At 43.8% G+C, this 24217-nt stretch overlaps 1 protein-coding gene and 2 long non-coding RNA genes across 6 annotated transcripts; 2 read left to right on the forward strand and 1 right to left on the reverse strand.

Annotated features, from left to right (window-relative positions):
• Positions 1-3980: 3980 nt before the first annotated feature.
• On the reverse strand, positions 3981-4522 carry LOC139635387 (uncharacterized). Its single transcript, XR_011694198.1, has 2 exons — positions 4236-4522; positions 3981-4110 (listed from the first exon to the last, which is right to left on the reverse strand). It is a non-coding gene; the product is annotated as an uncharacterized lncRNA (long non-coding RNA).
• Positions 4523-4615: 93 nt separating this feature from the next.
• LOC139635428 (uncharacterized) lies at positions 4616-8680 on the forward strand. 4 transcript variants are annotated; one of them, XR_011694208.1, is made up of 4 exons: positions 4616-6004; positions 6467-6573; positions 7980-8071; positions 8423-8680. It is a non-coding gene; the product is annotated as an uncharacterized lncRNA (long non-coding RNA). The 4 variants fall into 4 exon arrangements; XR_011694210.1 differs by having other exon boundaries at positions 6467-6563; XR_011694207.1 differs by lacking the exon at positions 8423-8680 and having other exon boundaries at positions 6467-6563; positions 7980-8096.
• A 3180-nt stretch (positions 8681-11860) lies between these two features.
• Positions 11861-19526, forward strand: LOC139635430 (uncharacterized). The gene is made up of 2 exons (XM_071502772.1): positions 11861-16898; positions 19484-19526. Exons 1-2 carry the CDS (start codon positions 15907-15909, stop codon positions 19524-19526), a joined length of 1035 nt encoding a protein of 344 aa, XP_071358873.1. The 5' UTR covers positions 11861-15906.
• The last annotated feature ends 4691 nt before the right edge of the window (positions 19527-24217 follow it).

Consider the following 24217-nt stretch of genomic DNA (forward strand, 5'->3'; position numbering starts at 1 on the left):
TTTTATTTTGAAGGAACACTTCCTGTGGCAGAGGAAGTCCGAACGACGCCGCCATATCTAAAGTCACTTGACCGCGCCTGTCAGATCCTGCTACAATCTGCAGACTATAGCGATTTCTGACAAGAGGACACATGACAAAGCACCGCCGCCAAACGCCACACTACCAACTCATCCCAGTCCACTCAAAGTGGCCTGAAATGTGCTCCCAAAGCCATTCTGCTGACACTTTTTTTTTCTTTGACTTCTTTCATTGAGCATGAAATCCCCCTAAACGATCAACATTTGCATCAGGTGTCGGCAGCAGTCCGCTGGAGGTGCGCCGACCTCCCCAGAAACCAAGTTTCACACCTCCGCCCTGCTCCACAGAAGCTACAGCTGTTCTGACCAATCACAGGCCTAGTATGCTAATGAGAGTCAAACTGCTGAGAGTCCTTTGCCATATTCACCCATATACCTACCTCTGTCTGACCCTAGCCCTAGAGAGCAACGCCCCCCTGTGGCCGTCCCCAGGCGCTGATCTTAACCCTAGCCACTCATATTAGGTCATATTTGTGGTAATTTATTTCTACATTTTTCCCTTGTCCTTCTCTATCTTGAAGAGGTTTTTTTTTCTTTCCATAACAAAAAAAAAAAAAAAACTCATTGGATTGATGTTTTTTTTTCTGATTTCATGTATTAGAAAATATAGCAGGACACTTCGCTCTCTAAATGCAGGTCTATTTGTGGTTCCCAGAGTTTGTAAGAGTAGAATGGGGGGCAGAGCCTTCAGCTATCAGGCTCCTCTCCTGTGGAACCAGCTCCCAGTGTGGGTTCAGGAGGCAGACCCCCTCTCTGCCTTTAAGACCAGGCTTAAAACTGTCCTTTCTCTTTCTCTCTCTCTCTCTCTCTCTCTCTCTCTCTCTCTCTTGATGACTTCATGCCATTAACTTTGTATTTTTCTTCTCTCCCGTAGTTTGTGCTTCTCCTCTCTCTCCCTCTCTCTGTCCTCATTCTGCAGGTCTCTCTGCCTCTGGAGCAGCAGGATCCAGATCCACCACTACTCATCTTTACTATTAACCACTGTTACCTGTCATTATTATTGATAACACCATGACCTACACAGCTGTTCCTGGTCTCTCTCTCTCTCTCTTTTCTGCTTTCGGCCATTGCAGAATATTCCACTTCTTTGCTTTAAAAAACTCCTGGGTTGCTTTTGCAGTATGTTTTGGATCATTGTCCATCTGTACTGTGAAGTGCCGTCCAATCAACTTTGCTGCATTTGGCTGAATCTGAGTAGAAAGTATATCCCTATACACTTCAGAATTCATCCGGCTGCTTCTGTCTTTTGTCACATCATCAATAAACACAAGTGACCCAGTGCCATTGGAAGCCATGCATGCCCATGCCATCACACTGCCTCCACCATGTTTTACAGAAGATGTGGTGTGCTTTGGATCATGAGCTGTTCCAATTCTTCTCCAGACTTTCTTCTTCCCATCATTCTGGTACAGGTTGATCTTAGTCTCATCTGTCCAAAGAATGCTGTTCCAGAACTGGGCTGGCTTCTTCAGGTGTTTTTTGGCAAAGTCAATTCTGGCCTTTCTATTTTTGAGGCTGATTAATGATTTGCACCTTGTGGTGAATCCTTTGTATTTACTCTCATGAAGTCTTCTCTTTATGGTAGACTCAGATACTGATACACCTACTTCCTGGAGTGTGTTCTTCACTTGAGTGGATGTTGTGAAGGGGTTTTTCTTCACCATGGAAAGGATTCTGTGATCATCCACCACTGTTGCCTTCCATGGACGTCCAGGCCTTTTTGAGTTCCCAAGCTCACCAGTGCACTCTTTTTTTCTCAGAATGTACCAAACTGTTGATTTGGCCACTCCTAACATTTCTGCTATCTCTCTGATGGATTTCTTCTTTTTTTTCAGCCTCAGGATGGTCTGTTTCACCTCCATTGAGAGCTCTTTTGACCACATGTTGTGTGTTCACAGCAACAGCTTCCAAATGGAAACACCACACCTGGAATCAACTCCAGACCTTTTAACTGCTTAATTGATGACAGGTTTTTTTTTTTTGCAGCCTTCTGAGTCAATTGTCCAATTACTTTTGGTCCCTTGAAAAAGAGGCAGCTACGTATTAAAGAGCTGTAATTCCTTGCTCCAATTTGGATGTGAATACTCTCAAATTACAGCTGAGAGTCTGCACTTTAAGCCCATATAGATTATGTAATTGTATCCTGAATATGTTTTCATAAACAGCTAAAATTACAAAACTTGTGTCACTGTCCAAATATTTCTGGGCCTAACTGTATATTGGGTTTTCACGGTCAGTATTTTAGGTTTTGGTGTTGTTATATCGTATGTATTGTATATTGTTGTTTTTATTGTATTATAAAATGTATTCCATGCCCTTTTTAACTCTTTATATGCCAATTAAATATTTAATTCTCATTTATTGTGATTTTAATGTTTTAATTTTTTTTAACCCTTTTCAATACAAATGAATTCCTGTAATGATAGTGGGTGTTAACAGAAGGTGCACCCCTGTTCATGTTCTTTCTTTGTTTTGCCTTAAAGTGCGGTCTCAGTAAAGTTCACCTGCTTTCTTCAATCCTGAAAAATGGCTTCCCAGAAGTAAATTGAGATGCAGTTTTATTTCCATTTCTTTCCTCTTTCCTTACACAGCAGCAGCAGCTCCCTTTAACCCAGAAGAACACATGGGAGGACAAATAAATGATTTCTAACAAAAAATACTTACCCAGGAACTGTGGATTAGGACCTCTCTGTTCTGCTGCCCTCTGACTTTTGCATTCTTCGTCGTTTCCAACATGTCTTCCTGATTTACCTTTGCCCGTATTTACTTCTGAACTGGGACCATGGCTTATTTTAATACTGATCCTCACTATGATCAAGAATGAAAGACAGAATTTCAAAGAACAACATAAATCTGTCAATCAAACATCAGCTCACATAGTTGAGACTGGATTTTACTCACTATCAACATGTGTGAACAAACAGGTGACAGACAACAACTGCATCCTCTCTCAGGTGAGATTAAAATGGTCCTTTACCAGAACAAATAATATAATAATAAATGACTGAGACTGAGCTGGTGTTGAATTTTTTTTATTTTATTTAAGAACATTTAATTAAAAAAAAAAAACACAAGAATGAATAAATGAATGAATTTGAACTGTTTACAACATAAAATCAGACAAATCTAATAAAACAAAAGGAAAAATACAGGTGTGTGGTCCACTGACCTCAAAAAAAGAACATAATGTGTATAAAAAATGAACAAAATGAAACTTACCACTCTGAACTATATACAAAAAACACACAAACATACTGAGAGGTATGTCCAGACTCAGCAGGGTTGCAGTATTGACCTGAAACACAAAGAAAACAGGGCCTGGGTTAGGGTCAGAGGTCAGATCATGCCTTTAGGAAGACGTTTCACCTCTCATCCAAGAGCTTCATCAGTTCTTTCTTGCACCTGACCAGGCTGGGACTGGTCCAGTTCCTTTCGATTTAAAACTCCTTTGAGATACTATGACCTGGACAAATGAGAATATTCACAGGCTATATTTTGAGTTGTTTTGTTCTGGCATTTTAATCTTTTAAACACCAGAGGTTAACAAGAGCAACATGAAAAATATCTACACTTGCTCCTAGTACCAATAACAAGCACTATAACAGCTTTATACCAGGGTGTGATGTCATAGAAAGGGGCGGGGCTTGTTGTAACTTGTTGATAGTGAGTAAAATGCACCACATGGGCTGAATGGAGGAGGATATTCTCCAAGTCTCGAATATGTGAGCTGATGTTTGATTGACAGATTTATGTTGTTCTTTGAAATTCTGTCTTCCATTCTTGATCATGGTGAGGATCAGTATTAAAATAAGTCATGGCCCCAGTTCAGAAGTAAATCAGATTCTTTCTAAACAGCCAGGATGTATGAAATGAAACAGGACAAATATGGCTTTTTAAATAAAATAAAATATTAATAATTATTTTCCTCCTGTTCCTCCTCTCCATGTAACAAGATGGTGGAGGTGATGGAGGTTGATAAGGAGGTGGAGGTGATAAAGGAGGTGGAGCGGGTCGGGGGACGTCCTCACTGTCCTGTAAAATGGTACAATACAAAGCTGACATGGGAAAACCACAGTGTAGAAACACAGGTTTCACAGAATACAAACAAACTCAGGTGAGACAACACAGATGAGTGAATTAATTTAAGGTGGACTTACAGGTGGTCCCCACTGCCCCCGATCTCATCTCTCATCTGCCTGGGGGGCTGTCATCTGACATTGTGACCTGTCAGTGAGAACAAGAAGTAAAGACAACAGCTGATAAATGGATCAGATGGTTCTTGTCTTTGTTAGAAATCATTTAGTTATCCTTCATGGTGTTCATGGCCAAGCAGAGTTCTCAGTGACAGCTGTAACTTGACCATTACCTAAGTTACACCAGTCACTAAGCACTTCACTGACTGTCACACCCTGACATGTGCCGCAGCAGCAGCAGCAGCAGCAGCAGCAGCAGCAGCAGCAGCAGCAGCAGCCTTTAACCCAGAAGAAAGTATAATTACAGTCCATGGTTGTCCACTGCTGTGAGACATCATTAGCTGTGAATGAGAAGAAAAAGAGATGTCATCTTATTTAGCTTTTGTTCCGGGTGTTTCCTTTGACTTTGTCTGATTTTGTTACAGATTTTACAGGTTTTGTTAGCTTTGAAGGTTTGTGTTTGTTGGAAAGTACAAAATGTGAGCGTTAATTTGATGTATGATGTCAATAATTCTGATTTTTCCAGCACAATATACGAGACTGTTTTTGATCACTTACAAAAGGTCCCGCTGCAGCACTGACTGCACTTCATTGGGTTTACCAAACACAGTGTGATGTCAGAGAAAGGGGCGGGGCTTGTTGTAACTTGTTGATAGTGAGTGAAATGCAGCACATGGGCTGAATGGAGGAGGATTTTCTCTTTTCTCTGCAAAGCGGCTGCGACGCAAGGCGCGTATGTAACGTGTATTTAATCCAAGATGTTCGAAGCTTTCATTTGATGTTCAGCATTCTTTACTTGAAGCAGGTAAGGAGTAAATAAAACAAGGTAAGTAAACAGTTCTCTGTTCAGTGTTCAGTGTTTTTATTTAGATTTTGTTTTCATTACATTCATAGAAGGTTGGATCTAAGGTTTATTTTGATATTTCACTCAACTAAATCAGACAATGCTAGACTGAAAGAAGAGGCTAAATTTAAAGGCATGATTTGACCTCTGACCCGTCCCTGTTTTCCTTGTGTTTCAGGTCCATACTGGAACCCTGCTGCCTGCCACAACCCTGGCCCTTTTTTCTGTCAGAGCACCAAACAGCCAAAGATGAATTTGTCTGAGCTGAGTCAGAACCTACCTCTTAGTCAGGACTCCCTCACTGGGGACTGTCACCTCCCCCCTACCTCCACCCTTTATTAAATTGTGGTGAGTTTGTGTGTTTTTAAGTTTAATTTCATTCATTTTTGTGTGTGTGTTTACTAGCTAGCACCGGGGCGGTGCTAGCAGTAGCTAACAGTAAAACAATACACAACAATGCAATAAAACTAAAGACAATGCCATTATGGTCTAAAGTAAACATTATTGTGTCTCGGACATAGACTGTAAAAACAGGTCGTATCTACCGTTTTTAATTGCTGGTTTGTGCACTGCCCAGCAGGCATATCAAGTGATGAAAATCAAACACATCTTCAGTATTGCAGGTGCATGCCGGGTCCGGCTAATACGGTAAATGTTGAAATGTCCTGCGTGGATCCTCCAGCGGTGACTTGGGAGTTTACTGAGGAGTGTTTCACCGTCAGTGAGGGTGTGAGTGGACAGTCTCATTCAGCTCTAATGTTCAACATGTTGAGGAGCGCAGTAGGACAGAGGCTGAGTGGACGCTGACATCAACATGACTCTAACTCTAACCTGGAGCACACTGTGGAGGACTTTGCAGTGCATGAGGCACAAAATGACGTCCAGACAGGTGAGAACAATAAAACTGTTACTCTCCCTCCCGAGGGACGTCAACAATCACTGCGTTGCCTAGCAACATGTTGATTTGCGTGCATGTGCCATAACAAAGTCCTTCTAGGTTTTGCCTTATGTCAGTGGTTATACCAGGAGTGTAAAAATGCTGCCTCTCTTGCTTTCATATGTGTGTTTGCTGATAATTCTATAAGAAATGTAAGACTGATTAATTTATGTGACTTAATAATATTTGTTGCACACACCATGTTGTCCATAGTTCTTTTTATTTCTTGTCTGTCATTTTTGTTAAACTGTCTGAGCTTTCTCACTTTGATGGTTTATTCTAGTGAGGCTACTCTGAAAAAAAAGGTTGTTTATTTATAAATGATAGTTTATTGTGTGAATGAAGGTTCTGTCTGTAGAAATGCAATTTATTAAATCAGACATTAATTAACCGATCTCTCTCAATTTATCACAGGAATTTGTGACTGCACTGTCTGCCTTCTGACCACAAGAGTGTCCTGCCAAACTTCACCAACTGCACCTGAGTCTGCTCTCAAACCACATTCACCACAGTCACTGCAAGTAAGAGGGGTCATCAGCCTCTATTAGGTTCATGATTTGAATGTTTCTTTGTATTTTATTTTCTGCTTGACCTGTAGGTGGCCAGCCTAAAACGCTGAATGTCTGCTAAATATTTCTCTTGATTTTGTTCGGTGGAGAGATGTGGAGCTGTAAGGAGTGTAGTGTATCTCTGTCTGGTAGATATGAGCTGCTGAAACATTTTAGACTACAGCACCGCCAGAGGCAGCGTTACCCATGCCCACACTCAAACTGTCCGTGTACTTTTAAAACATGGAATGCTTTGCACATGCATTTAAGTAGAATCCACCCTAAACGAAACTCTCAGGAGCTGCTGGAATTGTCAACATTCAGTTGTCATTTGTGCTCTTGTCACAATCTTCCGACAGAGGAGGATTATTTTGTACACATTGGCACTCATCTGAGGAGTAATGAAACTGTGACTTGTATGTTTTGGGGTTGCAGTTTTCAAACAAATATATATGGAACATTTCACTCACACAAGAACAGGAAACACAACCCACACACATTGAAAGATTTCAAGCCAGGTGTCATTACAAGTACTGAAGTTTCACAAGAATCCTCTGATAATCCTGAGGAAGATTCATGTGACCACAATAACTCGGCAGTTGAAGCAGACAGTGCATGTTCAGGTAGTGACGTGCATGTAACTAAGAACTTGTCCAAAGTAATTGAGCAAAATGTTGCTGCAGCACTGCTCAAGTTAGAGCATTTTGCACACGTGCCAGGCACAAAGATGAACGAGTTCTTAGAAGAACTGCACTACTTGTTAAGTTCAGCAACATTGCCCCTCTCCATGAACATTCTTGAAGGTGTTTTTCAGAAACCTAGTCCCACAACGGATAAGTCTGTGATAACAGAAGTAGCCACAGCTCTCTGTGCATCTAACACTATCTGTAGTGCAACAATGCAATTTTAAGCACAAAATAAAAAAAAGTTTCCATTGTGCTGTCAACAGTTAGGATTGCTTAAAAATGCATGTTCTATCAACCTAGCCAGCAAAAAATGGGCAACTGGACTGTGTTATAAAAGAAGAAACGTTTACTGCAGGAATCACTCATGAACAGCATCCTATATCATGGTAGGGAAAAGCATTCTGGGTAGAAAACCACACAGCATTGTGGGTAATGTAGTATTGAACTTGTATTTTTTTTATTGAATAATCAAATCAAACAGATTACATCCAACTAGGCAACTATCCAGATTCAAACAATATTCAAATGATAACTTTAAAGTGCTTAAACTCGAACAATAAACATTAAGTTGCAAAAGTGTATATTGAAAACAAATGGCTTTTAATGTTGTGACCTCCTCATCCACTCTGCTGTTTGGTTGAGATAGTGTTTCTGAAAGGTCTTTTGTTGTTTTACATATTCTCTAGTCTGCAGACTGACAGCATTGATGTGAGACGAGAATGCATCCTCAAAGTACATGTGTCTACTTGAACGAAGATCCAGAGAAGCTGGTGAGGGAATACTTGGTATGTTAATTTACCGTATCTACCTACCTATCTTCACTAAGGGGATGATCAAAGTTGGAATAGATGGGGGTTCCTCTTGGTACCAATTGGCTTTAAACTTCAGAAAAGATAAGGCCTTAAAACATTGTGAAATGAACCTACTTGCCTACTGCATTGCATAAAGACACCAGGTATGTACACTACAGGCCAAAAGTTTGGAAGCAAGATCAAATTTGTAGAAAAAAGATCATAGTTTCATTGGTATACTTTGCAACAAAATAAACATGATTATTATATAAAGAGTCACTTATCAGAATACATTTTTACTGTAGGTATTTGGGTTTTTCTTGCTTAGACTTTGCTTTCTTCAAGGTAACCTCCTCTGGCTTTAACAACAGCATGGCACATACGAGGCATTCGTTCCACAAGTTTTTTAAGGTATGTGACAGGAATTGTTTTCCAAGCTTTCTTAAGTTCATCAGTGAGAGACTGCTGATTCGTGGGACGCACTTTTCTGACTGATTGATCCAATTTGTCCCACACAAGCTCAATTGGAGAGAGGTCTGGAGACTGAGGGGGCCAAACCATCTTTCGAAGAACACCTTCCTCTTCTTTTTTGTCTAGGTTACCCCGACAGAGCTTGGAATAATGCTTAGGGTCATTATCTTGCTGCAAAACAAACTTTTGCGCACAAGTCTTAGTCCAGATGGAACTGCATGATACTGGAGGATGGAGTGGTACTGTTCCTTCTTGACGATATCCTTTACCTCAAACAAATCTCCTACTCTATCACCTGCAAAACATCCCCATAGTAGTGTTTTTTTGCCTTCAGACCAGCCTTTCTCAAATGTCTTTTCACATTCATCAGAGATATGGGTTTTGACCTTGTCATGTTGATTTCCTTCCTCATTTGTGGTGCTGTTTTTTGCCGATCTCTCTTACTGGCAATGATATGTTTATCCTCTGCTTTTGTAGTAACCCGCTTTCTTTCAGACCTTTTTCTATCATCATAACTTCCAGTTTCCTTTAGTCTCTTCAGGGTGTAGTGAACTCCTTTGTTGGACACCATTAGGCATTTTGCAGTTTCTCTTTCAGTGTATCCTTCTTTCCCTTAATGTACAAATCTGTACTCTTGTTTCTTTACTCAGCTGTTTCTTTCTAGCCATTTCTGTGGTAGTTTGTCAGAGATATGAACACAGTTGAGATTTATTGGGATTTTTGTATGCAAACCCTCAAAAGCCAAAGAGCTAAAGTGAATAATGCAAACTTTCTTTTCTTTTGTTAACATTTATTCAGTAATGGTCTGGTAACATCAATGTATCCCTAAAGGTAAATTGAGGAAAATGGTGCATATCAATGAAAGCATAGTCTGATCATGCGGTAAATACATCCCAGAATCCAAAGAACTCATACTGGTTTTTAAGAAAGGCATTGTGAATAGACACTTGAAGTTGCTTCCAAATGTTTGGCCTGTATTGCCCTTGCTTCCAAACTATTGGCCTGTAGTGTACTTACAAAATAATGTCTGCATATGTAACACACCCGGCTGCACTGGGCATGTATACAGATAATAAATTCCTGTAAACCAGGAGAAAATGATGAGGTGAAGACACTGGCTGCCGTTTGCCTGGTCAGTCCTGCTAGAATGGCAAACTTACAGCAGCTACGTTATCCCCCCAGTGCCATTACCATCAGCCCTGTGCTGCTAGGAGTTATACATAGTCAGTACTAAAATGTCACTTATTTTTGCATTGTTATATTCTTTCCTATTAAAACAAAAGCTGTTAGAACTTCATAAACACTGATGGTTCAGGACAGACTCAAGGCTTTCCAAATAGTTCAATTTCAGGTATGTTTTTTAACTTTTGTTCTGGTGTGTTTGTGATTTTGTAAATGTCACAAACACAAACATTTTCCAGATTTTTCCAGCATGAAATACAAGACTATTTTTGATCACTTGCCCACACAAGGTCCCGCTGCACCACTGACAACACTAGAGGGTTTCTGCTTTCTTGTCATTAATGTCATTTTGAATTTTATTCAACCTAAGTTTTTTCTGTCTGATCTGAGACACTATTATTCCACAGGCTGATGAATAAAACACGTCTGTACATTAAGAAGACATGCTTGCAATTACCAAAAATGCAAAGGTGAAAGGTCAGCAGAAGCTCTGTGATGTTAAAGGGCCACACAGCACCTCCATAAGACCTCCACAGCCACACACATGCTTCTCCTCCCCTGTATTAGAGCTCCAGCACCCAGGCTTATGACTCAGCCACTGGCCCTGTGATTTTAAAGAACTGCAAAGCACCTCCACAGAAGCTCCACAGACACACACATTCTGCATTGTTTTTATATCACCACATGTCTCAACCCCCTCATTTGGAAAGATTTCACCTTAAAATGTATCTCTTTTTTTTTCAACTTACTTTTAGAAGTGAAAGTTTTAATTTGGTGTGTAATGTTTAAACACTGGATCAGGTTTACAACTCCAACATGTTGATAGTGAGTTAAATGCAACATACAGTCAGGTCCATAAATATTGGGACATTGACACAATTCTCATCTTTTTGGCTCTAAACACCACCACAATGGATTTGAAATGAAACGATCAAGATGTACTTTAACTGCAGACTTTCAGCTTTAATTTGAAGGTATTTACATCCAAATCAGGGTTAGGGTTAGGGTTAGAATGGTGTAAGAATTACAACAGTTTGTATTTGTGCCTCCCACTTTTTAAGGGACCAAAAGTAATGGGACAATTGGCTGCTCGGCTGTTCCATGGCCAGGTGTGTGTTATTCCCTCATTATCCCATTTACAAGGAGCAGATAAAAGGTCTAGAGTTCATTTCAAGTGTGCTATTTGCATTTGGAATCTGTTGCTGTCAACTCTCAATATGAGATCCAAAGAGCTGTCACTATCAGTGAAGCAAGCCATCATTAGGCTGAAAGATCAAAACAAACCCATCAGAGAGATAGCAAAAACATTAGGTATGGCCAAATCAACAGTTTGGAACATTCTTAAAAAGAAAGAACGCACCGGTGAGCTCAGCAACACCAAAAGACCTGGAAGACCATGGAAAACAACTGTGGTGGATGACCGAAGAATTCTTTCCCTGGTGAAGAAAAACCCCTTCACAACAGTTGGCCAGATCAAAAACACTCTCCAGGGGGTAGGTGTATGTGTGTCAAAGTCAACAATCAAGAGAAGACTTCACCAGAGTGAATACAGAGGGTTCAACCACAAGATGTAAACCACTGGTGAACCTCAAAAACAGGAAGGCCAGATTAGAGTTTGCCAAACAACATCTAAAAAAGTCTTTACAGTTATGGAACAACATCCTATGGACAGATGAGACAAAGATCAACTTGTACCAGAGTGATGGGAAGAGAAGAGTATGAAGAAGGAAAAGAAACGCTCATGATGCAAAACATACCACCTCATCAGTGAAGCATGGTGGTGGTAGTGTCATGGCGTGGGCATGTGTAGCTGCCAATGGAACTGGTTCCCTTGTATTTATTGATGATGTGACTGCTGACAAAAGCAGCAGGATGAATTCCGAAGTGTTTTGGGCAATATTATCTGCTCATATTCAGCCAATTCAGACATTTTTTTTCCCAAGATGGCGCCGTTCTAAGTGGCAGCTTGTTGCAGCGGCTCCTTTGTTTTTGTTTTTGTACTTTCTTGTACTTTCTTTTTTATTTCCGTCCTGTCCACGGGTACATTTTCTGTCAGTCATTGTCAAATCACTAGAGACAATGACTTTTCTCTTTTTTTTAAACTTTTCTGGCCGTCTTTTGGCTGCTGTTGGCTGCTGTTTGGCTGCTGTTGGCTACTGTTTGGCTGCTGTTGGCTGCTGTTGGCTGCTGTTGGCTACTGTTGGCTGCTGTTGGCTACTGTTGGCTGCTGTTTGGCTGCTGTTGGCTACTGTTTGGCTGCTGTTGGCTACTGTTGGCTGCTGTTGGCTGCTGTTTGGCTGCTGTTGGCTACTGTTGGCTGCTGTTGGCTGCTGTTGGCTACTGTTGGCTACTGTTGGCTGCTGTTGGCTGCTGTTTGGCTGCTGTTGGCTACTGTTGGCTGCTGTTGGCTGCTGTTGGCTACTGTTGGCTACTGTTGGCTGCTGTTGGCTGCTGTTTGGCTGCTGTTGGCTACTGTTGGCTGCTGTTGGCTGCTGTTGGCATCCATAGCAACGGAGGGTAACAGACGCGACGGTGCCGGCATTGTTAACTTTCGGGCCCAGCTGATCGCGCTGTGCAAACCTGAGCTGCTGCCCGAAGCGAGGCCAGTGATCCCGGAGGAGCTGCGGAGGAGGCGCCGGGGGTGCAGAGCTGGAGCCAAGCTGAGGGCGAAGAAGAGGAGATGTCGCCCAGCTGTACCGGCGATTATCATGGGGAACGTGAGGTCTCTGGGGAATAAGACGGACGAGCTCGCCGCGCTGGTTAACACTCAGAGGGAATACCGGGAGTGCAGTGTGTTGTGTTTCACTGAGACATGGCTGCACTCGCACATCCCGGACCACAGCGTGGCGGTACCCGGCTTCAGCACTGTTCGGGCGGGCAGGGACGTTGTTAGCAGCGGGAGGAGGAAGGGAGGAGGGATTGCACTGTACGTGAGCGAGAAGTGGTGTAATCCCGGACATGTGCACGTGAAGGAACGTCTCTGTAGCCCGGACATTGAACTGCTGGCTGTGGGAATGCGGCCGTATTATCTGCCACGGGCGCTCACGTCCGCCATTGTTATTGCTGTTTACCTCCCCCCAACAGCCGATGAAGTGACTGTCTGTGACGTCATCACCTCCACCGTTACACGGGTTCAGACCCCAATGCCTTCACCATCATAACTGGGGACTTCAACCATGTCACACTGGACAGGCTACTACCAGCTTTCCACCAGTATGTTGACTGCCCCACCAGAGACAATAAAACCCTGGATCTGCTGTATGCCAACACCAGTGGTGCAGACAACACCACAGCCCTTCATGTGTAAATAGTGTAAATACACTCTCAGCCCTAACAGCCCTTATTGTGCCCTTATTGAAATATTGTACATTCTTTTTTGTTACTTTCTGTATCGTATTGTATATATTGTAAGTTATGCTGCTGCTGCAACGCAACAATTTCCCAGTTTGGGATCATTAAAGTCATTTGATTTGATTGGATTTCACTTGCTGAAGACAAAACTGAAGGGAAAATGCCCCAAGAACAAGCAGGAACTGAAGACAGTTGCAGTAGAGGCCTGGCAGAGCATCACCAGGGATGAAACCCAGCGTCTGGTAATGTCTATGCGTTCCAGACTTCAGGCTGTAATTGACTGCAAAGGATTTGCAACCAAGTATTAAAAAGTGAAAGTTTGATTTATGATTGTTAATTTGTCCCATTACTTTTGGTCCCTTAAAAAGTGGGAGGCACATATAGAAACTGTTGTAATTCCTACACCGTTCACCTGATTTGGATGTAAATACCTTCAAATTAAAGTTGAAAGTCTGCAGTTAAAGCACATCTTGTTCGTTTCATTTCAAATCCATTGTGGTGGTGTTTAGAACCAAAAGATGATAATTTTGTTGATGTCCCAATATTTATGGACCTGACTGTATGGGGTGAATGGAGGAGGACTTTCTCCCAGTCTCAACTATGACTGATTCAGCTTCTTTTTTCTTCAGTCTGACTTTCGTTCTTGATCAGGGTCAGGATCAGCGTTTGCCACGATAAGTCATAGTCCCAGTTCAGAAGAAAACTGAAGAAGAGTCCTTACACTATTCCTGGCTGAGGGAAACAATTTGTTTCTGTGTAACAACAGGGCTGATCTTTGTACATTTGAAAGACATGTTCGACATTGCCAAGAATACAAAGGTCAGAGGCCAGCAGAAAAGACAGGTCATCAACTGAGTTCCTGTGTCAGCTCTGGTGTGTTTGTTTGATTTTGTAAATGTAACACAAACATTTCAGCTAAGAGCATCGAGGGGGCGCCGAGAGGCAGGGGCTGGGACAGACGGTTTCTGCTTTCTTGTCATTACTGTCATCATGAAGTTTATTCAACCTAAGTTTTTTCTGTCTGGTCTGAGACACTGTGATTCCACAGGCTGATTAATAAAAAAAGTCTGTACATTAAGATTTGCCAAAAATGCTAAGGTCAAAGGTCAGCAGAAAAGAGAGGCCATAAACCTGAGTTCTTGTGTCAACTACCAGACAAAATACTCCATGTGTTTGTGGTGTAGTATAAACCACAAATGTCAGTGAAGTTCTGAAAGACAGCTGTCTGTAACCAACTGTCACAGCCTGAGGCACACAGAGCATGAGCAGGCAGCCTTTAACCCAAACAAAAGATGTGGCTGCAGCCATATTAGCATGTGTGTGGTGAGAGGTGAGGTTGGAGGGTGAGCAGGTAACATTTGTGGAGGTCAGTGTAGAAAACAGACAGAAGGGGATCTATAAAGAGATGAGATTTTAAATCATGTGAAACAAAGACACAGATCAGTTTTAAACACATCCACTCAAATTGAGATTTTATTTTTGAAAATAAGAGTTTATCATATAAAGTCAGCAAACTATATGCACAGTGTAGACAAGTGTTCATATAACAACCCAAACCCAAGTCTGACACTTTAACATATCCACTTTGTTTTTGAGATTTTAGATTTTAGACAATAAAAGAAGTTCATCAACAATACTCATCATTAAAGCAAGCAAACTATGAACAAATGTCCACCAAATGTATCTTTACATTAATACAAATATAAACAGAGCAACAAATGTCCTCGTAGTCTTGGTCACAGATGAGTTTTGCCTCTTCCTGGATGGTCGGGGTCATGAACCAGCCTCAGCTTGGAGCTCATCACAGGATTGGAGTCCATCATTGAGAGTGGGGGTGAAGATGCAGATCACATGAAAACAGAGGACACATCTTAGTATTAGCCTCAGTCACAAATATTAAACAAAGCAGTGGTGAGTAAACCGTGTGTCACTTATGTTCGCTTATGTTGCCATGGCGCTGCGGATGGCTGCCTCTGTGTTTTGGTGCGCACTCTTTTGCCTTATTTTCTTTGTAAATTCAGTTGTCTGCCTTGGTTTCCGGAGCTCTTTCACCAGAGAAGAGTTCATTAACATAAGAGAAACAACTCCAGTGGATTTTTTTCCCCATCTTTCTCGACTCACCTGTGGAATTGTTGGACATTTTGGTCAAAGGTGCACTGACCGTTGCTCTCGCAGTGAAACGCCAGAGGAGAGAAAAAAGTGCCAGTGCTGTGGTGCGTCTCCACCAGCGCGCACTCTGCACACCGCTCCCAGGTATCTTTCTCTCCAACGTGCGTTCACTGCCCAACAAGCTGGATGAACTTCAGCTACTGTTGCAGAAGAACAGAGACTTTTCTTCATCTTCCGTTCTGTGCTTCACGGAGACGTGGCTGTGTGGATCGATCCAGACTCTGCGCTGGAGATGGCCGGCTTCCAACTCTTCAGTCCGGCAAAATGAAAGGTGGAGGAATGTGTTTTTATGAAAACAGTGGCTGGTGCAAAGACGTGACAGTGATCCTGCAGCACTGTTCTCCTGACCTGGAGACTTTCATCATAAACTGCAGGCCCTTCTACTCCCCCCGTGAGTTCACTTCATTCATTCTGGTCGGTGTTTACATCCCACCACAGGCCACAGCAGATACTGTGTGGAGTGGACCAACCCGGACTCCGTAGTTATTGTCCTTGGTGACTTTAACAAAGGTGACCTCAGCCACGAACCGCCCAAATACAGATAGTTTGTTAATTGCCCGACCAGAGAGGGGAACACTCTGGACCACTGTTACACCACAATCAGTGGTGCTTATCACGCCGTCCCCCGGGCTGCACTGGGCCACTCTGACCATGTGATGGTCCACCTGATTCCCACATACAGGCAGAAACTAAAACTGTGTAAACCTGCTGTGAGGACATCGAAGCAGTGGAGCAGTGATGCCATAGAGGATCTGCGGGCATGTTTGGACTGCACTAACTGGGAGGTGTTCAGTCTGGATGAGTTCACAGAGGCTGTGACGTCATACATCAGCTTCTGTGAGGACTGCTGTATCCCATCACGTACAAGGGTGAGTTATAACAATGACAAACCCTGGTTCACAGCTAAGCTCAGTCAGCTCAGGAGGCAAAAGGAGGAAGCTTTCAGGAGTGGGGACAGGGACAGGTTTAAAGAGTCCAAGTACAGGTTTAGCAAAGCGGTGAGAGAAGCTAAACGACTGTACTCTGAGAAACTTCAGCTCCAGTTCTCAGCCAACGACTCTGCTTCTGTCTGGAAAGGGCTCAGACAGATCACTAACTACAAACCTAAACCCCCCCACTCCACTAACGACTTCCGTCTGGCCAACGGCTGCCGCTTTGAAAGACAATGGGACAGGCCTGACACCAACCCCCGTGAGTCCAGCCACCACCTCCAGACCACCAGCTTCTCCTCGCCCACTTCAGCAAGGGCCCTGGCACTTCCACAACGAGCCACATCAGAACCGCCCCCCTCCTCCCCTACCAAAGGAACGTCTCTTTCTATCCTGGAGAGAGATGTCAACAGGCTTTTTAAGAAGCAGAACCCCCGCAAAGCAGCCGGTCCTGACTCTGTCTCTCCATCATCCCTGAAGCACTGTGCTGATCAGCTGTCTCCGGTGTTCACGGACATCTTCAACACCTCACTGGAGACCTGCCACGTGCTAGCCTGCTTCAAATCCTCCACCATCATCCCTGTACCCAAAAAACCAAGGCCCACGGGACTAAATGACTACAGACCCATTGCCCTGACCTCTGTGGTCATGAAATCATTTGAACGCCTTGGTCAGAAACAACACTTGTGTGATTTTTGTGAAGCTTTTCAGTTTCTGAGGTTTGCAGACATGAAACACTAATTTTAAAGCACAGTCAACTGAAAATGACTCAGTGTGAGTGAAAAGTGGTCAGAATCAACACTATTGTGTTTATCGTGAAGCTTTTCAGTTTCTGAGGTTTGCAGGAATGACACACAAATTTTAGAAAAAAGTCAACTGAAAACCACTCAGTGTGAGTGAATACTGGTCAGAATCAGCACTTCTGTGTTTTTTGTCAAGCTTTTCAGTTTGTGGGGTCTGCAGGAATGAAACAACTGAAAATGACTCAGTGTGATTGAATCGTGGTCCGAATCAACGCTTGTGTGATGTTTGTGACACTTTTCAGTTTCTGAAGTTTGCAGGAATGAAACAAGCAACACTGAGGCAACTGGGAAGTGTCCCGGTGCTCCTCAAGGGCTGCCCACCACAAGCTCCCACAGAGGACTCATGAACGCTCTGGTCCGGACCACGTCTGAGACCGGCAACGCTGAAAAGCGACAAACGTCACAGACGCGTGTCCTCTCTGGGAGTGTGGAATGAGACCTATGGCAGAAATAACACCCATGGTTTCCGGAGCTCTTTCACCAGAGAAGAGCTCATTAACATCATCACTTGTTACTTTGCCCCATTCAGGCCTGGAGTGCATTTGTGTTCTCTGGTTTCTAACATAACAGTGTGTTTTATGTGAAGCTTTTCAGTTTCTGAGGTTTGCAGGCATGAAACAGTCATTTTAAAGCACAGTCAACTGAAAATGACTCAGTGTGAGTGAAAAGTGGTCAGAATCAACACTATTGTGTTTATCGTGAAGCTTTTCAGTTTCTGAGGTTTGCAGGAATGACACACAAATTTTATAAAAAAGTCAACTGAAAACCACTCAGTGTCAGTGAATACTGGTCAGAATCAGCACTTCTGTGTTTTTTGTCAAGCTTTTCAGTTTGTGAGGTCTGCAAGCCTGAAACAACTGAAAATGACTCAGTGTGATTGAATCGTGGTCAGAATCAACGCTTGTGTGATGTTTGTGAAACTTTTCAGTTTCTGAAGTTTGCAGGAATGAAACAAGCAACAATGAGGCAACTGGGAAGTGTCCCAAGCTCCCACAGAGGACTCATGAACGCTCTGGTCCGGACCACGTCTGAGACCGGCAACGCTGAAAAGCGACAAACGTCACAGACGCGTGTCCTCTCTGGGAGTGTGGAATGAGACCTATGGCAGAAACGGCTCCTATTTAAAATCTTCCGAGGGTTGAAGTAGTCATATCGAATGTGACGTCACCAAGCCAGGGACGTATCAAAGGAGGATCCCGCTCATTTTGCTTTGAAGTCGAGGCTTTGCTGCTGTGTGCTTTATTCTGTTTCAGGTCCAGTGTTACAGCGATTCCCTTTGCCATGTGTTGAGCCAGCCGTGTGGTGACTGCGCAATAATGAGGCAGGAGAGACATTGACTGCCACTGCTGTTTTGTTTCCTTGTGGTTTATGTAGTTGTTTTTATTTGTGATTGTATTATTAGTCTTTTGGTTTCTCTCGGCTGTGGCAATCATTGTTTTTCCCCAGTCAATTGAACACTATAGATCATTGTAACTGCCTCATGGCAGTAATTGTGGCTTTTACGCACGCTCCTTCCGCCTCTAGAATCATGTCAATACCAAAATGACGCCCAACATAATGATCAAATGATTTTCACTTTCACTGATTCTTGCTCAAGCATATGTTTCAGCAGCAAAGTGGATCTACGGGACGCTTCGATAAAGCCAATCACAGCAGCTCCTCTCATCAGGAACAGACAGTTTAACGAGCCAACACTTCAGCAGGAAACCTCCCTCCACAGACAAAAGTATACGTTTAAGTATAAGTTGAGCTCCTGAGGTCCTGGCCGTATGATTGACTTGTAAGTGTTTTTCCCCTGTGTTTTTTGTGTAAGAGTGTATGCTCTGTTTTTGCGAGGAGCTTTGCGTTCCGAGGACCCGCAGGCTGTCGTGTGAGTTGGATGGGACACCAACAGGGAGCAGGCCCGTGTCGCGGCGCAGGCCAAGGCAACACTCAACACTGAGGCAACTGGGAAGTGTCCCGGTGCTCCTCAAGGGCTGCCCACCACAAGCTCCCACAGAGGACTCATGAACGCTCTGGTCCGGACCACGTCTGAGACCGGCAACGCTGAAAAGCGACAAACGTCACAGACGCGTGTCCTCTCTGGGAGTGTGGAATGAGACCTATGGCAGAAATAACACCCATGGTTTCCGGAGCTCTTTCACCAGAGAAGAGCTCATTAACATCATCACTTGTTACTTTGCCCCATTCAGGCCTGGAGTGCATTTGTGTTCTCTGGTTTCTAACATAACAGTGTGTTTTATGTGAAGCTTTTCAGTTTCTGAGGTTTGCAGGCATGAAACAGTCATTTTAAAGCACAGTCAACTGAAAATGACTCAGTGTGAGTGAAAAGTGGTCAGAATCAACACTATTGTGTTTATCGTGAAGCTTTTCAGTTTCTGAGGTTTGCAGGAATGACACACAAATTTTAGAAAAAAGTCAACTTAAAACCACTCAGTGTGAGAGAATACTGGTCAGAATCAGCACTTATGTGTTTTTTGTCAAGCTTTTCAGTTTGTGAGGTCTGCAGGCCTGAAACAACTGAAAATGACTCAGTGTGATTGAATCGTGGTCCGAATCAACGCTTGTGTGATGTTTGTGAAACTTTTCAGTTTCTGAAGTTTGCAGGAATGAAACAAGCAACAATGAGGCAACTGGGAAGTGTCCCAAGCTCCCACAGAGGACTCATGAACGCTCTGGTCCGGACCACGTCTGAGACCGGCAACGCTGAAAAGCGACAAACGTCACAGACGCGTGTCCTCTCTGGGAGTGTGGAATGAGACCTATGGCAGAAACGGCTCCTATTTAAAATCTTCCGAGGGTTGAAGTAGTCATATCGAATGTGACGTCACCAAGCCAGGGACGTATCAAAGGAGGATCCCGCTCATTTTGCTTTGAAGTCGAGGCTTTGCTGCTGTGTGCTTTATTCTGTTTCAGGTCCAGTGTTACAGCGATTCCCTTTGCCATGTGTTGAGCCAGCCGTGTGGTGACTGCGCAATAATGAGGCAGGAGAGACATTGACTGCCACTGCTGTTTTGTTTCCTTGTGGTTTATGTAGTTGTTTTTATTTGTGATTGTATTATTAGTCTTTTGGTTTCTCTCGGCTGTGGCAATCATTGTTTTTCCCCAGTCAATTGAACACTATAGATCATTGTAACTGCCTCATGGCAGTAATTGTGGCTTTTACGCACGCTCCTTCCGCCTCTAGAATCATGTCAATACCAAAATGACGCCCAACATAATGATTTCATGTAATGATCAAATGATTTTCACTTTCACTGATTCTTGCTCAAGCATATGTTTCAGCAGCAAAGTGGATCTACGGGACGCTTCGATAAAGCCAATCACAGCAGCTCCTCTCATCAGGAACAGACAGTTTAACGAGCCAACACTTCAGCAGGAAACCTCCCTCCACAGACAAAAGTATACGTTTAAGTATAAGTTGAGCTCCTGAGGTCCTGGCCGTATGATTGACTTGTAAGTGTTTTTCCCCTGTGTTTTTTGTGTAAGAGTGTATGCTCTGTTTTTGCGAGGAGCTTTGCGTTCCGAGGACCCGCAGGCTGTCGTGTGAGTTGGATGGGACACCAACAGGGAGCAGGCCCGTGTCGCGGCGCAGGCCAAGGCAACACTCAACACTGAGGCAACTGGGAAGTGTCCCGGTGCTCCTCAAGGGCTGCCCACCACAAGCTCCCACAGAGGACTCATGAACGCTCTGGTCCGGACCACGTCTGAGACCGGCAACGCTGAAAAGCGACAAACGTCACAGACGCGTGTCCTCTCTGGGAGTGTGGAATGAGACCTATGGCAGAAATAACACCCATGGTTTCCGGAGCTCTTTCACCAGAGAAGAGCTCATTAACATCATCACTTGTTACTTTGCCCCATTCAGGCCTGGAGTGCATTTGTGTTCTCTGGTTTCTAACATAACAGTGTGTTTTATGTGAAGCTTTTCAGTTTCTGAGGTTTGCAGGCATGAAACAGTCATTTTAAAGCACAGTCAACTGAAAATGACTCAGTGTGAGTGAAAAGTGGTCAGAATCAACACTATTGTGTTTATCGTGAAGCTTTTCAGTTTCTGAGGTTTGCAGGAATGACACACAAATTTTAGAAAAAAGTCAACTGAAAACCACTCAGTGTGAGTGAATACTGGTCAGAATCAGCACTTATGTGTTTTTTGTCACGCTTTTCAGTTTGTGAGGTCTGCAGGCCTGAAACAACTGAAAATGACTCAGTGTGATTGAATCGTGGTCAGAATCAACGCTTGTGTGATGTTTGTGACACTTTTCAGTTTCTGAAGTTTGCAGGAATGAAACAAGCAACAATGAGGCAACTGGGAAGTGTCCCAAGCTCCCACAGAGGACTCATGAACGCTCTGGTCCGGACCACGTCTGAGACCGGCAACGCTGAAAAGCGACAAACGTCACAGACGCGTGTCCTCTCTGGGTGTGTGGAATGAGACCTATGGCAGAAACGGCTCCTATTTAAAATCTTCCCAAGGTGAAGTAGTCATATCGAATGTGACGTCACCAAGCCAGGGACGTATCAAAGGAGGATCCCGCTCATTTTGCTTTGAAGTCGAGGCTTTTCTGCTGTGTGCTTTATTCTGTTTCAGGTCCAGTGTTACAGCGATTCCCTTTGCCATGTGTTGAGCCAGCCGTGTGGTGACTGCGCAATAATGAGGCAGGAGAGACATTGACTGCCACTGCTGTTTTGTTTCCTTGTGGTTTATGTAGTTGTTTTTATTTGTGATTGTATTATTAGTCTTTTGGTTTCTCTCGGCTGTGGCAATCATTGTTTTTCCCCAGTCAATTGAACATCATAGATCATTGTAACTGCCTCATGGCAGTAATTGTGGCTTTTACGCACGCTCCTTCCGCCTCTAGAATCATGTCAATACCAAAATGACGCCCAACATAATGATCAAATGATTTTCACTTTTAACTGATTCTTGCTCAAGCATATGTTTCAGCAGCAAAGTGGATCTACGGGACGCTTCGATAAAGCCAATCACAGCAGCTCCTCTCATCAGGAACAGACAGTTTAACGAGCCAACACTTCAGCAGGAAACCTCCCTCCACAGACAAAAGTATACGTTTAAGTATAAGTTGAGCTCCTGAGGTCCTGGCCGTATTATTGACTTGTAAGTGTTTTTCCCCTGTGTTTTTTGTGTAAGAGTGTATGCTCTGTTTTTGCGAGGAGCTTTGCGTTCCGAGGACCCGCAGGCTGTCGCGTGAGTTGGATGGGACACCAACAGGGAGCAGGCCCGTGTCGCGGCGCAGGCCAAGGCAACACTCAACACTGAGGCAACTGGGAAGTGTCCCGGTGCTCCTCAAGGGCTGCCCACCACAAGCTCCCACAGAGGACTCATGAACGCTCTGGTCCGGACCACGTCTGAGACCGGCAACGCTGAAAAGCGACAAACGTCACAGACGCGTGTCCTCTCTGGGAGTGTGGAATGAGACCTATGGCAGAAACGGCTCCTATTTAAAATCTTCCGAGGGTGAAGTAGTCATATCGAATGTGACGTCACCAAGCCAGGGACGTATCAAAGGAGGATCCCGCTCATTTTGCTTTGAAGTCGAGGCTTTGCTGCTGTGTGCTTTATTCTGTTTCAGGTCCAGTGTTACAGCGATTCCCTTTGCCATGTGTTGAGCCAGCCGTGTGGTGACTGCGCAATAATGAGGCAGGAGAGACATTGACTGCCACTGCTGTTTTGTTTCCTTGTGGTTTATGTAGTTGTTTTTATTTGTGATTGTATTATTAGTCTTTTGGTTTCTCTCGGCTGTGGCAATCATTGTTTTTCCCCAGTCAATTGAACACTATAGATCATTGTAACTGCCTCATGGCAGTAATTGTGGCTTTTACGCACGCTCCTTCCGCCTCTAAAATCATGTCAATACCAAAATGACGCCCAACATAATGATCAAATGATTTTCACTTTTAACTGATTCTTGCTCAAGCATATGTTTCAGCAGCAAAGTGGATCTACGGGACGCTTCGATAAAGCCAATCACAGCAGCTCCTCTCATCAGGAACAGACAGTTTAACGAGCCAACACTTCAGCAGGAAACCTCCCTCCACAGACAAAAGTATACGTTTAAGTATAAGTTGAGCTCCTGAGGTCCTGGCCGTATTATTGACTTGTAAGTGTTTTTCCCCTGTGTTTTTTGTGTAAGAGTGAATGCTCTGTTTTTGCGAGGAGCTTTGCGTTCCGAGGACCCGCAGGCTGTCGCGTGAGTTGGATGGGACACCAACAGGGAGCAGGCCCGTGTCGCGGCGCAGGCCAAGGCAACACTCAACACTGAGGCAACTGGGAAGTGTCCCGGTGCTCCTCAAGGGCTGCCCACCACAAGCTCCCACAGAGGACTCATGAACGCTCTGGTCCGGACCACGTCTGAGACCGGCAACGCTGAAAAGCGACAAACGTCACAGACGCGTGTCCTCTCTGGGAGTGTGGAATGAGACCTATGGCAGAAATAACACCCATGGTTTCCGGAGCTCTTTCACCAGAGAAGAGCTCATTAACATCATCACTTGTTACTTTGCCCCATTCAGGCCTGGAGTGCATTTGTGTTCTCTGGTTTCTAACATAACAGTGTGTTTTATGTGAAGCTTTTCAGTTTCTGAGGTTTGCAGGCATGAAACAGTCATTTTAAAGCACAGTCAACTGAAAATGACTCAGTGTGAGTGAAAAGTGGTCAGAATCAACACTATTGTGTTTATCGTGAAGCTTTTCAGTTTCTGAGGTTTGCAGGAATGACACACAAATTTTAGAAAAAAGTCAACTGAAAACCACTCAGTGTGAGTGAATACTGGTCAGAATCAGCACTTATGTGTTTTTTGTCAAGCTTTTCAGTTTGTTAGGTCTGCAGGCCTGAAACAACTGAAAATGACTCAGTGTGATTGAATCGTGGTCCGAATCAACGCTTGTGTGATGTTTGTGAAACTTTTCAGTTTCTGAAGTTTGCAGGAATGAAACAAGCAACAATGAGGCAACTGGGAAGTGTCCCAAGCTCCCACAGAGGACTCATGAACGCTCTGGTCCGGACCACGTCTGAGACCGGCAACGCTGAAAAGCGACAAACGTCACAGACGCGTGTCCTCTCTGGGAGTGTGGAATGAGACCTATGGCAGAAACGGATCCTATTTAAAATCTTCCGAGGGTTGAAGTAGTCATATCGAATGTGACGTCACCAAGCCAGGGACGTATCAAAGGAGGATCCCGCTCATTTTGCTTTGAAGTCGAGGCTTTGCTG

This window comes from Trachinotus anak, unplaced genomic scaffold (genome assembly GCF_046630095.1).
Source record: "Trachinotus anak isolate AG129_WGS33_773 ecotype Australia unplaced genomic scaffold, CSIRO_AGI_Tana_v1 ptg000018l, whole genome shotgun sequence".
Taxonomy (NCBI): domain Eukaryota; kingdom Metazoa; phylum Chordata; class Actinopteri; order Carangiformes; family Carangidae; genus Trachinotus; species Trachinotus anak.